Genomic DNA, 15,570 nt, shown 5'->3' with positions numbered 1-15,570 from the left:
TTCCTGGAATAATGGGTTCTTTAGTAGAGGGGACTTTCTCCAGGGTGGCTGAACATCGCAACTTCAACAGACAATTTCCCACTCTGCGATGTGCCGCCCTTTGTTAACCGCCCCCAACCCCCAGTCTTCAGGAACTGGCATGAGGCCCTGTTTTAAGAGCTTAGATTCCTGTGAGGCAGAGCATTCCTTCCAACGGGCTCCAGAACTCCTGAGGTTGCAGAATTTTACTGACTGGACTCCGCAGGTCCCAAGAAGCCAGAGTTGCCCGGCGCTCGGCTCAAATTTCCAAGGATGTTCCAAACCCTGTGGGGCCCAGGGTGCTGGGCTCCTGAACATTTGGAGGCTGGGATACTGCGGCCAGGCCTCGGGCAGAAAGGTGAACACCGTCACGTCCTCACGGCTTGAAGGTGTAGGAAATAATGTCACTACACCGCAGCAGCGCCTCGGCCTGCACGCCTATGGGCGTCTGCAGCTGCAGCACGTAGAAATTGGCCACGTCCAGGTCCGCGGCTCCGAAGTGGGCGGTCACGTGCACACCCTCGTGCAGTGTGAAGTTCACCTGGTGACCCACCATGGCCAGCAGGCTGCGGAGGTAGCGTTCCCGAAGTGCGGCTCGGGCCTGCTGTTCCCGGGATTCCCGAGACTCTCGACCTACTGGAGATCCCGGGCTTCCAGGAACCTCTGGCTTCGGGGGGGGCCCTGCGTCCGTCTGGGGCAAAGCCTCGGCTCAAGCCATCGGGGCCCCGGGGGAGCCGGAGCACAGGCACAGGAATGGCTGGTGGAGTCTGCATTATCCTGGCTGTTGGGTGAAGGGGAACAGAGGGAAGCCATTACACAGGGAGGGTGGGACTACAAGGGGGAGGCGGGGAGCAGGGGCTTGTCTACCCCACCTCATCTCAACTTGTCCCAAACCCAGTTCCTGCTTCTCCCTTTAGAAGGCCGCGGGGGTGCCTGGGTGGCTCGGTCCGTTAAGGGTCCGATTCTTGGTTTCCGCTTAGGACATGATCTCACAGTTCGTGGGTTCAAGCCCCACACCCGGCTCTGGGCAGACAGCGCAGAGCCTGCTTAGGATTCTCTCTCTCTCCCTCTCTCTGCCCCTCCCCGGCTCTCGCACTCTCTCTCAAAAATAATAAAAAAAACCTTTTTTTTAATGTTTTATTTTTGAGACAGAGAGAGACAGTGCATGAGCAGGGGAGGGACAGAGAGAGAGCGAGAACACAGAATCCGAAGCAGGCTCTGGGCTCTGAGCGGTCAGCACAGAGCCCGAGGCGACGCGGAACTCGAGCTCACAAACCGCCAGATCATGACTTGAGCCAAAGTCGGACGCTTAACCCATTGAGCCACCCGGGTGCCCCATCTCTCAAAAATAAATAAATAAAATCAGCCAGTAACCTCCTCCTCAGGAATTGGTACCACCGTTCACAAGGTCCTCCTTTCCTCCCTCACGCACAGCCCATCCCATCCATAAGGAAATGCTCTCTTCCAAATAAATTCCCAATTACACCAAAGCCAATTTGAAAGGGCTTCCAGTGGCCAACTCTGGAATGATGTGAATGTTAAAATAATGCCAGTTACAGATTATAACCCACTGAATAAAACAGAAATTCATGACTTCATGCTAATTATAAATAAATAAAAGAATAAATAAGGGAAGGAACTAAAATCACCAATGGACACTAAAATTTGTAGACGAGCGTTGGATGAAGTCTAGTGTATCTACACAATCTTCAAGTACTTCCTCACAAAATACTTATTTGTTGTAAAGAATAAACAGTAGCTTTATTTTTTTTTAATTTTGTTTAATGTTTATTTATTTTTGAGAGAGAGACAGAGTGTGAGCGGGGGAAGGGCAGAGAGAGAGAGAGAGAGAGAGACACAGAATCCGAAGCAGGCTCCAGGCTCTGAGCGGTCGGCACAGAGCCCGATGCGGGGCTCGAACTCTCAAACCTCGAGATCATGACCTGAGCCAAAGGCAGACGCTTAACCGGCTGAGCCACCCAGGCGCCCCAACGGTAACTTTACAGTGGAGGAATCTGGTGGACCCTACCTTCACTTAGGCATCAAAGCCATCATGTGCAGTAAAGGGACAAAAGACCCCATGTGCCTTCTGAGGTGATACACTGAAGGACAGGGCACCACTTCCGTGGTATTCCTACCAAATATGGATTACTGAAATCCAATCACGAGAAAGCTCACATTGAGGGACTTCTACAAAAAAGTGAGCCTGAGTTCCTTAAAAATAACAAGGTCCTGGGGTGCTGGGCTGGCTCAGTCAGTAGAGTATGTCACTCTTGGTCTCAGGGCCAAGAGTTTGACCCCCACTTTGGGCACAGAGCTTACGTTAAAAAAAAAAAAAAAAATGGGGGCACCTGGCTGGCTCAGTCGGGAGAGCATGCGACTCCTGATCTCAGGGTTGTGAGTTCAAGCTCCGTGTTGGGCATGGAGCCTACTTAAATTAAAAAAAACAAAAGGGGCGCCTGGGTGGCTCGGTCGGTTAAGCGTCCGACTTCGGCTCAGGTCATGATCTCACAGTCCGTGAGTTCGAGCCCCGCGTCGGGCTCTGTGCTGACAGCTCAGAGCCTGGAGCCTGTTTCAGATTCTGTGTTTCCCTCTCTCTCTGCCCCTCCCCCGTTCATGCTCTGTCTCTCTCTGTCTCAAAGATAAATAAACGTTAAAAAAAAATTTGTTTTTAATAAAATAAACAAACAAACAAACAAACAAAATGGGGCACCCGGGTGGCTCAGTTGGTTAAACATCTGACTCTTGATCTTGGCTCAGGACCTGAGCAGTACGGAGCCTACTTGGGATTCTCTCTCTCTCCCTATCTCTCTGCCCCGCCCCTAGTCGTGGGCGCGCGCACTCTCTCTCTCTTTCAAAATAAGTAAATAAACATAAAAAAAGAAGAAGAAAATCATAAGGAAGAGAAAATACATTTACAGTACTGTACTGTATTTATTGAAAAAAATGCATGTGTAAGTGCACCGATGCAGTTCAAACCCCCCACCGTTCAAGGATCAACTGTTGTGTACGTATTCCCAGCCTGACACCCCTGCCCCCATCTTGCCCCCCCATCGCTTCCTTCCTGGGCTACTGAAGTCAACTCCCCCCGGGGCCCTGGCTTCCACTCTCACCGTCCCCCCACCTGCAAGTCTGTCCCCACGCACAGCCAGAAGGACCTCGTTCGCACCTAACACCTACCATCTAACACCTGAGTCAGGTCACATGCCTCCTCTGCCGAGAACCTTCCCCTGGCTTCAGCCTCGCCCAGAGGCAAAGCCAACGTCCTCACCACAGCCCTCAACGGCCGCTCGAGCTTCGGACCCCGCCAGCACCCTCGTGGCGGGCCAAGCTTCCCTCTCTAGCCCAGCCCCTCTGGCTGCCTTGCTGGGCTGCGAGCGCGCCTGGCACAGAAGTCCCTCTCAGACCCCTGCACTTGAAGTTCCCCTCTGCTTGTATCTCCTCTCCGCCTTCTCTGCGCTACCCCACATTCTTCCACGCCCTCACCAGCCTCGTTGGTAGCGCGCAGGACTCTTCTGACGTGATATTGTATATTTATTGTCCTGCCTAGGGCCCTTCTCCTCCGCTAGATGCCTGCCTCCCTCCCCGTGGGCAGTGACCTTGCTTTCTCCCGGGTGCTGACCCCCAGCTTCCTGGAACACTGTGTGGCAGCGGCCCAGAGACCAGGCTCCTTAAAACATTGTTCCTGCTTGAATGAATGGAGGGGAGATTGAGCTCCCAGGCCTGCTTAGCTGGGTGACTTCAAGGGACAGTTTCCAGGCTGGACAGGGCCTGGTGATTAACAGAAGTGACAAATTTTAGGCACATGGTGTCCCATCCCTGGGCCACTCCCGGTACGGGGGAGATCAAGATGATCCTTGGGGCGCCTGGGTGGCTCAGTCGGTTAAGCGTCCGACTTCGGCCCAGGTCACGATCTCACGGTTCGTGGGTTCGAGCCCCGCATCGGGCTCTGTGCTGACAGCGCAGAGCCTGGAGCCTGTTTCAGATTCTGTGTCTCCCTCTCTCTCTGCCCCTCCCCCACTCGCGCTCTGTCTCCCTCTGTCTCAAAAATAAACATTTAAAAAAAAAAAAAAAAAGATGATCGTTTTTCTTGTTCAGCTCTTCCCGTCTCTGCAGCTCAACGGTGAGCTCCTTGGGAGCACGGACGCCACAGACAAACGGGTCAAGGCCGTAGAGGAGGGTTTCTCCCCAACATTGACGATATTTGGGACTGGATTGTTCTTTTTTTTTTTTTTTTTTTTTAAGTGTATTCATCTTTGAGAGAGAGAGAGACAGAGCATGAACAGGGGAGGGGCAGAGAGAGCGAGGGAGACACAGCATCCGAAGCAGGCTCCAGGCTCCGAGCTGCCAGCACAGAGCTCGACGCGGGGCTGGAACTCCCGGACCGAGGGATCGTGACCTGAGACGAAGTCGGATGTTTAACCGGCAGAGCCATCCAGGCGACCCGGGACTGGATCGTTCTCTGTGGTGGTGTGGCAGGCTGTCCAGGGCATAGGTGTAGGACTTTAGCAGCAGCCCTAGCCTCTACCCACTAGATGCCAGTAGCACCCCTGCCCACACACCATTACCCCCTGCTGTGATGACCAAAACTGTCCCCCGTTGGTGAAGAGTATGGTATGAGAATTACACCTCAATAAAGCCTTTTTCTTTTAAAAGATTTTATTTATATCTTTAAATACTTTTTAAATGTTTGTTTATTTTTGAGAGAGGGAGAGAGTGCGCGCGCGCGCACCCTAGTGGGGGAGGGGCAGCGAGAGTGGGGGGCAGAGGATCCCAAGTGGGCTCCACGCTGAGCGATAGCAAAGGGCACAATGCGGGGCTTGAACCCACGAGCCTCGGGATTATGACCCGAGCTGAAGCTGGACGCCCCACGGATAGAGCCACCCAGGTGCCCCTAGAAGATTTTATTGTTTTTAAAGTGATCTCTGCACTCGGCGTGAGGCTGGAACTTACAACTCTGAGATCGAGTGGCAGCCCATACTGACCGAGCCAGCCAAGTGCTGTAATATACGGATAACTTTAAAAAAAAAAAAAGGCTTTAAAGGAGCGCCTGAGTGGCTCGATGGGTTGAGCGTCCAACTCTTGACCTCGGATCAGGGCATGATTTCATGGTTCTTGGGATCGAGCCCCACATCGGGCTCTATACTGACGGCACAGAGCCTGTTTGAGATTCTCTCTCTCCCTCTCTCTCTGCCCCTCCCCATGCTGGTGCACGCGCGTGCTCTCTCTCTCTCTCTCTCTCTCAAATAAATAAATAAACATTAAAAAAATAAATGAATTAACATCACAAAAGGCTTCAGGGGGATGCCTGGCTGGTTCAGTCAGTAGAGCATGTGACTCTTGATCTCAGGGTCGTGAGTTCCAGACCCACATTGGGCATGGAGCCTACTCTTTTTTTTTTTTTAAGTAGGCTGCCACCCCAGTGTGGAGCCCAACGTAGGGCTCGAACCCATGAGCCTGACGTCATGACCTGAGCCGAGATCAAGAGTTGGATGCTTAATCGAACGAGCCCTCCAGGCGCCCCAGTAGTTTTAAAATTCTAATTTCAAAAAGGCAGGGGCGTATCGTAATGTTTCTGTGTCCCTTAAAAGATGTTAGACTCCCGGAGCCTCTGGCTGGCTCAATTGGTAGAGTATGAGGCTCTTGATCTCAGGGCTGTGTATGGAGCCTACTTTAAATTAAATTAAATTAAACTAAATTAAACTTAAAAATGTTAGATGTCCCCCTCAGGAATCTGAACGTCCTCTCCTATCCTTCCCTACTCCCCAGACTTTCTGTCCCGGTCCAGACCTTCCCCAGGGACTGGCTTTTACGTCCTACAGATCAGACACCCCTACTGCTGACCCAGATTGAATCCCTATTAGCAGAAGTTGGCACATTTTCTCTGTAAGGGGCCTGACGGTGAATACTGTAGGCTCTGTGGGCTATAGGGTCTGTCACAACTACTCAACGTTGTCACAGTTGCAACACAGCGGCCACAGGCAGACACGAAAATAATCAACACGGCTGTTCTTAAAACCTCACTTATTGGGACACTGACATTTCAATTTGATCTCATTTCATGCACCACAAAAATTTCTCCAAGTCTTCCAAGCACTTCCAGAGTAAACCTTGGCACTTGGGGGACTCAGTCGGTTAAGCGTCCCGGCTCTCGATTTCAGCTCAGGTCGTGATCTCACCGTTCTCAAGTTCGAGCCCCGCGTGGGGCTCCGTGCTGACAGGGCAGGGCCTGCTTGGGATTCTCTCTCCCCCTCTCTCTGCCCCTCCCCTGCTCGTGCTCTCTCTCTCTGTCTCTCAAAATAAGTAATAAAGTAAACTGAGGGGAAAAAAGGTAAAACCCACTCTTGGCTGCCAGGCCACACAAGACCGGGAGGCGGGCCATTAGCTTACCCCCCTCAGCGGATAGGAAGGTGTTGATTCGGGGAGACGGGTGGTTCTTAGCCCTCCCGGATTCGCTACGAGGGATCTGGACAGGTCACCGCGGCTCTGCAAACAGCCTCCCTGCTCGGTTTCCTCATCTGTAAAATGAAGCAGAAAAAGAAAAAAAAAAAAAAAAAAAGACTCAGACTTCCTAGGGTTCGGGGAGACCCTTTCAGGCGGCAATGGGCGATCACACAAGGGACATCCCACAGCACCCGGGACTCCCCCTGGCTTTCTCTGCCGCCCACGTTCAACCCAGCGGTAAAGTCACCTTCGGAAAGGTATCCAGAATCCAGCAACTTTTCACCTCCGCTCGCTCTCCTCCCCCCCCCCCCCCCCCCGCCCCAGCCACCGTCTCCGTCCCCCTTCACAGCCTCCACCGCCACCCTGCAGTCTGTTCGCTCGCTCTCCTCCCCCCCCCCCCCCCCCCGCCCCAGCCACCGTCTCCGTCCCCCTTCACAGCCTCCACCGCCACCCTGCAGTCTGTTCCCTACGCAGACACAGCTCAGCAAATATTTGTTGAAGGGAAAGGAAGGATCCACCCGTCCACATTATCCAAGTGCCTGCTCGGGGGCCCAGCTCACGTGGGGTGGTGCCAGGGACAGGGTGGTGAGGGAAACCGCCCTCCCAGGCCAGTGGGTGACACAGTCGTGTTTCTGGACAATGCCTACCCAGAGCCGGCAGGGCTGGAGGAGCCTCAGGTGCCCAGAGGGGCCACCTGGCCCAAGAAGGGGGCAAGAGATAGGCAGCCAGGAAGGGTGTTGTATCTGAGCAGCCCTACATGAAATAAGGAACTGAGTCCTGTAGACACATCTGGGGGGACAGCGTTCCAGTCAGTGGGAACAGCAAATACAAAGCCCAGGGAAGGGTGACTCTGAGGCAAAGCAAGGAGGCCAGCGTGGAGGAGGTGGGAGCAGGGGCAGATCGGCAGGGAGGGGCCTCGAAGACTGAGGTGAGGGCTTGGCTCACTACTCTTGAGGCAAGAGCCTTGGGATGGTTCTGAGCAGGGGAGGGACAGGACCTGACTGATTTTCACATGATCCTTCTCCCTGCAGGGAGCCCAGTGAGGAAGGTGCCTCGGTGGCCCAGGCGGGCAGAGCATGATGGTGCCTGGAACAGGGTGGGGGCCGTGGGGGTGGGGGAAAGTGGTCAGATGAGGGTTGGGTTTTTTTTTTAATGTTTTTACTTATTTATTTATTTTTGAGAGAGAGAGAGAGAGAGAGAGAGAGAGAGACAGACAGACACAGAATCTGAAGCAGGCTCCAGGCTCGGAGCCGTCAGCACAGAGCCCGACGCGGGGCTCGAACTCGCGAACCGCGAGATCATGACCTGAGCCACAGTCAGGACGCTCAACCAGCCACCCAGGCGCCCCACGTTTTTGATCTGTTAACACGCACTATTATGTCAGTTTCAGGACTCCATTTCCTTTCTTTGACCACTACCGCTGTAGATGGGATTAAGGGATATACACACTTTCTAATTTATCTGACCACTGCCCTTCGCACTCCAAGCTTAGCCAAGGCTCATCAGCCCCCAGGGCTTTCACCCAACCTAGGTTAACACTCCAGTGATTTAAGAGATACACCCTAGTCTGTAGGGCTAGGACGTCCCACGGTACTGATGGGAATTAAGCAAATGGCCACAAATCACATGAGATCCCTAGATAAAACAACCAACGGAGATTTGGTCATACCATGTAATCCCCGTTCTCCTGAAGAGGAAACTGGCACTGGGAGATGCCAAATCATTTACTGGGTGCAAGCTGGTGAGTGGCAGGAAAAGGGAGCGAACCCAGGTTGCCCTGGGTTGGACAACAGACCCGGGCCATCACCCCTGCTCTCTGCAGGGTAGATTTGTTTCAGGGTCAGCGCACCACTGGAGGTCTTGGAACCAAGGTGTGACCTGATAAGAAGCTGGTTTAAGAAAGGTCAGGTAGGGTGTCCCCAAGAAGGCAAAAGCAGGCATTATCCCTTCTCCCTGGTGACCAGGCCCCAGAATCCTTTACCCTCCAAGCCAAGGGTTTCTGGCCCAAAGATTTCAGAAAAATGGCCGAACCCACCCCCCACGACTTGCACAGTCAAGACTCCAGACCCCATCACTTAGGTCACGGACAAGGAAGGGCAGGAGATTCACAGACCTCCCTTCTTGGGGCCTCAGTGCTGACTTCCAAGAAAGCGGGAATGGATCAGTTCAAGGGACAGACGTTTAGTGAACCCTTCAGTAGCCAGGGGAGGGATAGCAAGTTACCAGGTTAACAGTGAAGACCCCAGACCTTCGCTAATTAACCAAGGTGCCGACAGGTCCACACACACCCCGGAGGTGGCCCTGTGGGATGCAAATCAGTTAAAATGGAGCCTCCAGAGAGGGTCGGAACCTCAAGCACGCAATACTTCCCCTCCCCTCTGCCCCCTGGGCTGGTCAGTTTCCTTTCAATTCCGCCCTGGCCACCCACAGCTAGCCTTTTCTTATACTAAGTAGGTCCTCCCGGCCCCCAGGCGTCCATTCCCTACTCTGCCTGGGCTGGGTGTCCTCCCGGCTCAGATCAGGCAAGCGATTCCGTCCCGCCAAGGCGGGAGTCACAACTGCTGCCGTTGTTACTGTTACCGTCGTCGTCGTTGTTATTTTCCCGAGGGAGAGAGAGCATTCTGAGCGGCCCGGGCCCCTCACTCCAACCCCGGCGCCGGAACGTCCCCGATGCTGCGTTCCGGACCGGAGTCCCCATGCAGGCGTCCGGGGACCACAACGTCCCCACGGCCAGCGTTGCAGGCGCGGACCTGCCCCTTCCCGCCACTCCCGGCCGCGCACGCGGGCGGGCGTCCGGGGCCAGGCCCGGGGAGAGGGAGTGAAACGTGCTCGCGCCCCACCACCGACACCCAAGCACTCACCGAGGTCCGCGGCGCCCGGCGCCCCCACTTCCGCCGGCGCCCCAGCTGCAGAGGCCCGGGCGGGCCGCGAGCCGCCCAGCCTGGGTTCCGCCCGCGCTGCCGCCGCCCCACGTGGTGGCGGGCGGGCTCTCGGGCTCGGAAACCAGCGCGGCCCCACGCACCACCCCGCCCCGCGGCTGGGCCCATCGCTTCCATCTGATCCGCCCGCCTGCGAGGTGGGGGGCGTCCGGGATGCCCGCTTTAGGGAAGAAGAAACTGAGGTTCGGAGAGGAGGAGACTTCCTCCGGGCTGAGTTAAGGACAGAGCTTGGTCTCCCCCTACACGTGCACACTCCTTCCCTTCACCTGCAGTCCAAACCGCAGCTCCTCTCTTTGAAACCTTGAGCAGCCACACGGCAGGAAAAAGGCTTGGAGAGGGCAGCAGCGGGCCCCGAGGTGGTGGTTCTGTCTAGCAGTCCCCCCTGCCGCCCCGTTTTACAAAGGGGGAAACTGAGGCCCTGAAAAACGGAATGTCTGGCTTTAAGTGCCAAGGAACCTCACTGCCCGGGGCTCAGATGGAATTCACTTCTTCCACATTTTTTCCATAAGCCAGGGGCTTCACGGGCCCAGCAGATCCCCAAGACCGAGTGCCTGGCACACAGCCCCTCTGTGAGGTCTGTTGAAAGAACGTGCTGGAGGGGCCTGGGCGGCGCAGTCCGTTAAGCGTCCGTCTCTTGAGCTCGGCTCAGGCCATGATCTCTCTCACATTTTGTGAGTTCCAGCCCTGCATGGGGCTCTGCACCCATGGTGTGGAACCTGCTTGGGATTCTGTCTCTCCGTCTCTCTGCCCCTCCCCAGCTTGTGCTCTGAAAAAATAAATAAATAAACAAACAAGAAAGAAAGAAAGAAAGAAAAAGAGAATGTGCTGAATACCCATTTGTTGACCGACCTATGAAGAAGCAGGATTTATGTGAACCAGGCCGATTTGACTCTTGCCCTCTGGAACCCACATTCCTGGAGGGCCGGGAGGGGCAGAATAGGATATACCTGAGCAAATACATCAACAAGATCCTGCAGGGCTTGTGATGAGTGATACAAAAGGAATAAAATAAGGATAATGGGGTAACAGGTGGTAGAGTCAGGGGAGCTTCTCTAGTTGGGTGGTCAAAGGAGGTGGCAGTGAAGAAGCCCCTTTAGGTAATAGATGGGGAAACTGAGGCCCAGGGAAGAAGTGAGGACAGATGGAGGTCACGGTTGTAAGGCCTTGAGCAGGGTGGAGATGCTTTAGATACAGTGGCCAGGGAGGCCCTGGGCTCTCCGGAGGACGATTGAGCTCAGACCTGAATAACAATATGAGGAACCCTCTGGCCCGGAGCAGTGCTCCTGGGACATTAGCATGTGCAATTCACTCAGAGCTGGGCTGGGGACCCAGGGGAGGACAGACCCCGGCCCCTGACCTCAGCGAGCTTGTGTTGGGTGGGGGTGGGGAGGGAAGAGAGGACCGTCAACAGATAGGTCTATGTTATTATGATGTGGCCGGTGCCAGGAAGAAAAGGAAACTTGTAAGGGTTGGAGGGTGGGGCGGGGTGTTGATGCCACTTCAAACAGTGATCGCAGTGAGCTGCTTTGCGGAGGCAAGTTCAAGGAGGCCCGCGTGGAGGGAGGTGAAGACAGTTGCTTCTTTGGTTTTTATAGTGATTCCAGGTTTAGGAGCAGAGTAGATGTATATAACCGCAACCCTCCTCGCCTTAACCAGCCCTCCGCCGCAGGCGTTGGTCTCAGAAATCCAAAGCCCTTAAGTGGACACAAGACCCCCTCGGCCCCAAGGCAGTTTCTCACGCAACTCAATCACCCACGCCTCTCCCCACGCCCTGCCCCCCTTCCTTGTTATTCTGGAACATACAAGGCTGGCCGGCCCCCTCACCTCCTTCGGGGCTCAAGTGCCCCACGCTCTTCCCCTGTAGAAAACCGACCAAGGCCCCACCCCCACCCCCACCCCGGCAACCCTGCCCCTTTATAGCCCTTCCTAGTTTTTTATTCGGCCCCATCGCACTTGCCGGCCTGGAAGGCACTCCGTTTTACAGTTATCTGGTTGAGAGTCTGTCTCCCCCCCACAAATATACTGCGTGAGAGGAGATTATTGGCTGTCCTGTTCACCGCTATACCCTCAGTACTTAGAACAGAATCTAGTGCAAAGTGCTCAATAAATGTTTGCCCCCTGAGTGTTTATTGTAACGCATTTAATGGAATAGACCGAAACGTGGCCCCCGCCGTATTCTCTCTCGGGGGTGCATGTAGGCACCCCGCGCCTCGGTTTCACCGGTCCTAAAAAGGCATCAGGAATGGGCGTTTGTGTGCACGGTCGTGTGACCTCGGCGTCGTTAAGGTTTGGTCGCTAAGAAAATGCAGTGGGCTCGTCTTTGATCGAGTTTGGCTGCCGCCCGGGCCCCTGCGGGGCCGCCCCGTCCTCGCCCGCCAGGTCCCGCCCCGGTGGGTGGAGCCACGGGCCGGGCCAGCACGTGTAAGAGTTCGCGGCGGGTCGCCGCAGTCACTCACCTGAGCGCCTCGGTCTGAGCGCGCACGGCCCGCGCGTCCTCCGCCCGCCCGCTCACCAGCCCGCCCGGCCCTCGACTCATGTCCCGCCGCAAGGCCGGCTGCATGCCCCGCCGAGTAGACCCCGCGCCCGCCGCCAACACAGACGACGAGATGGAGATGCCGGACCTCGTCATCGAAATGAAGCCGGAGCCAGACGTGCGGCCCCTACAGGCCCCGGGGCTGGGGCCCTTCTCCCCGAAGGAAGTGCCCACGCCGGGGCGGTTCGAGGGCGAACCCCGCCGTTCCTCCGGCCCCGTGCCCGTCGGGAGCCCTCTCCACGCCCTCGGCGCGCGGAACCAGTGGGCACTGTGGACGCCGCTGATCCTCAACCCTCGCGGTGAGCGCCCCCTGCCCCTGCCCCGCCTCCCTCCCCCTTCACTCGGGTGGGACGCCCTCCTCCGGGCACCGACCCCCGACCCCCCGGCCTTATTTCCCTTGCTTGGTCCTGGCCTCCAGCCCCCTTTCTGACCTTCGGGGTTTCCCTCTCCCTCGGAACCCCCAGCCCCCATCCGGGCCCCACCCGACGCTTACCACCCGCTTCCTCCCAGCAGACCGCCAGCCCTGGACCGACAAACACCCAGATCTGTTGACCTGCGGCCGCTGCCTGCAGACCTTTCCTTTGGAAGCCATCACTGCTTTCGTGGACCACAAGAAGCTGGACTGTCAGCTTTTCAGAGGCCCCAGCCCCGGCCAGGGCTCAGGTGAGTCAAGCCGGGATGCAGTCCCCCTCTCAAGTTCAAGGGCCTGGCTTCCTGTGGGAGAAGGGGCTGAACTGGACAGGCGGGGCAGTGAGCACTACTTCCCCTTTCTCGCTCCCCATCGGGTGCAGCCTAGGCGTGGCCAGGGCCTGCCCTGTCCTAGGGCTGGGACTAGTGGCGGGGGTGGAGGGGGGGGGGGGGGGGCGTGCGGGCAGGGGCTGGGCATGAAGGAGGGCCGCCCACAGGGTGTGGCCAGCCCCTGAAGACTGGTCTGGGGATTTGCCACACACACACCCCCAATCTGGTTTCACTTCTCCTTCCCCTTGGCCAGAAATAACTGGCCAGGTGGCCGGACCAGTGTGGCAGTAGGGGGACCTCTGGGGAGGGCAGCGGCCTGGGGGAGGGGAGGCTGAGGCCGGCTGGAAGTGCGGCATTACCACCCCCTCCCCTCCCACCCCATTATTAGTGCCGATTGAGGTGCCGGTGCATTTGCTCAGAGCCAAGGAAGGGGCTTCTGGCTTCCCTCTCTGATGGAATCTCCCAGCCCTGCCCGCTGGGAAGCCCCTGGTTTGGGCCAGGTCCTCGGTGTCTGGACACCTGGGTTCCTCCTCTTAGAAGGGAATGAAAGCCCTTAACGTTGTACTAGACTCGCGGGAAGCTTTTGGTCATCACAGGCTGTGGGGGGGCATCTAAACCTCCAAATTTTCATCCCCTGGCCATTGTGCTCCTAGGACTTTTGAGAAATAGAATTATATTCAGGCCTGGGGGGTGGGGGTGGGGGGTTCTGTGATGGGGGAGGGGAGGGAGGGGCTGTGACTGGATCAGCCCGAGAGTTGAAGCCTTGAAGCCGGCAGGGTGGCCTGGTGGCCCAGGGAGGGGCTATGATGGGATCACTGGAACACTCCCAGGTGCTTGGACTTGGTGGAGCGTGGGCACTCCCGCCACGTGGGTGTAGTGCAGTTCATGTTTACTGAGGGTTTACGTGGACCAAGACTTTCAGTTCTTCTCCGTTCAACGTCACAACACCCCTCAAAGGTTAGAATCCCCGTGTTCTAACAAATGAGAGAACAGGGCCAGAGAGGAGCGTTTCTTGCCCAAGGTCACGCAGCTAGGGAGCCCAAGAACTAGTTGGTGGACACGAGAGGCTGGCCCTCCCCAGCCCCCATCTGTGCTCCTGACCCGGTGTTGCGTCAGGAAAGCCACCCCGCCCAAGACTGTCTAGGACTTGAAGAGTACTGATAGTGCCTGGAGGGTCTAGAGAAAACACCCAATTTGGAGGGCTCTTAATTTGGGGTCCACGCAGAGGGAGAGGGAACCTCACTGACCACCCCTCCCAACTTCTAGGTGGCCGCTTCCCTCCTCGGCCCCCTCTTCTGTAAGGCAGGGAACAGGAGACCGTGCATGGAACCCGTGAACTTGGGGCCTGGCACAGAACCCCGCTCAGTAATCAAACGCTGTATTTAAGCCGAGCATCTTTTTTGAAAATCTGTCTCCCGCTCCCCAGGCTTCTGGGTTGAAACCCCAACTCCACCCTTCTAAGCTCGTGAGCTTGGGGAAAGGTCTTTGCCCGTTCTCCCTTCCCGACTCCCTCCCATAAAACAGCCCTCCCCACCCCACCCCTCACCCTGCTTTAACTTCTGGTGAAGGCTTTCAAACACAGAAAATCCTCAGGTATGCACCATCCACTCCGCAGGTTTTCCTTACTCGCCTGCCCGCCCGCTTCTGAGCATCAGCTTCTGGAGGACGGGGTGCTTGCCTGCCTTCCTTACCGGGCCTTCTCAGCCCCCGGAGTGGAGCCTTTCCCGCGGAAGGTGTCCACCTGGCAGGTGCGAGTTCCAACTGTCGCTTTGCCCCGTCTAACACCGGGCCCTTCTCGTTGCAGCACGCCAGGACCCCAAGGCCCTGGGCTGCTTCCGCTGCGGGAGACAGTTCTCAGGGGCCTGGAAACTGCTGCGCCACGCCCAGTGGGACCACGGACTGTCCATCTACCAGACGGAACCCGAGGCCCCAGAGGCCCCGCTGCTGGGCCTGGCAGAGGTGGCCGCCGCCGTGTCGGCAGTGCTGGAGCCGGAAGCCGAGGCCAAGGGCCCCCGGGCGGGCATCCCCCCGCGGCGGAGCCCCACCTGCCCCGTGTGCGCGAAGACCCTCAGCTCCTTCAGCAATCTCAAAGTGCACATGCGCTCGCACACAGGCGAGCGGCCCTACGCCTGTGACCAGTGTCCCTACACCTGTACCCAGAGTAGCAAGCTCAACCGCCACAAGAAGACCCACCGGCAGCCACGGCCTCAGAGCCCCTGCAAGGCCAAAGCCAGTCCAGAACAGGCCTCCGCCGCCGCCCCTCCTGAGCCAGCGGCCCACGCCGCGGCCCCGGCCCGCACCCTCCTGCGCAGCAGTGGCGAGAGCGCCGGAGCGGCCGCCACGGCGGGGGTCCAGGAACCCGGGGCTCCCGGTGGTGGGGCGCAGGTGGGCCCCGGCGGGGCCAGTTGGGAAGCTACCACCAAGGAACAGAGAACTGAGCCTGCGAAGGGCCCGACGTCCCCCAAGAAGCTGCCAAAGCCGGCGGTCAAGAGCCGCGGGCCCGGGGGCAGCTGTGAGTTCTGTGGAAAGCACTTCACCAACAGCAGCAACCTGACGGTGCACCGGCGCTCGCACACGGGCGAGCGGCCCTACACCTGCGAGCTCTGTCCCTACGCCTGTGCCCAGAGCAGCAAGCTCAACCGCCACCGCCGCATGCACGGCCTGGGGCCGGGCAGCACCCGCTTCGAATGTCCCCACTGCTGTGTGCCCTTCGGCCTGCGTGCCACCCTGGACAAACACCTGCGGCAGAAGCACCCCGAGGTGGCCGGGGACGCCTGAGGCGCGGGAACGCCCTCTCTGCGGTCCCTGGTACCACCGTTACTGTGCTTGTCGACCTTGGCCTTGGCTCTGCTGCGAGTAAACCTCCCGCCTAGAACACACACGTTTGGACTCTGGCTT

The 15,570-nt window shown here is 57.3% G+C and overlaps 2 protein-coding genes across 2 annotated transcripts; one reads left to right on the top strand and one right to left on the bottom strand.

Annotated features, from left to right (window-relative positions):
* Positions 1 to 12,601, bottom strand: GEMIN7 (gem nuclear organelle associated protein 7). Its single transcript, XM_019426032.2, is given in 4 exon segments — positions 1 to 694; positions 696 to 799; positions 6,361 to 6,536; positions 12,488 to 12,601. Coding segments are annotated over 3 exon segments (444 nt in total). The 5' UTR covers positions 6,401 to 6,536; positions 12,488 to 12,601; the 3' UTR covers positions 1 to 394.
* ZNF296 (zinc finger protein 296) lies at positions 11,830 to 15,551 on the top strand. The gene is made up of 3 exons (XM_019426029.2): positions 11,830 to 12,233; positions 12,448 to 12,597; positions 14,477 to 15,551. Exons 1-3 carry the CDS (start codon positions 11,936 to 11,938, stop codon positions 15,448 to 15,450), a joined length of 1,422 nt encoding a protein of 473 aa, XP_019281574.2. The 5' UTR covers positions 11,830 to 11,935; the 3' UTR covers positions 15,451 to 15,551.
* Positions 15,552 to 15,570: the final 19 nt, after the last annotated feature.

Source organism: Panthera pardus, unplaced genomic scaffold (assembly GCF_024362965.1).
Source record: "Panthera pardus isolate Hobbes unplaced genomic scaffold, ASM2436296v1 HiC_scaffold_18, whole genome shotgun sequence".
NCBI lineage: Eukaryota > Metazoa > Chordata > Mammalia > Carnivora > Felidae > Panthera > Panthera pardus.
Note: the sequence above shows the minus strand (reverse complement) of the source record. Positions and strands in the feature narration are given on the sequence as shown.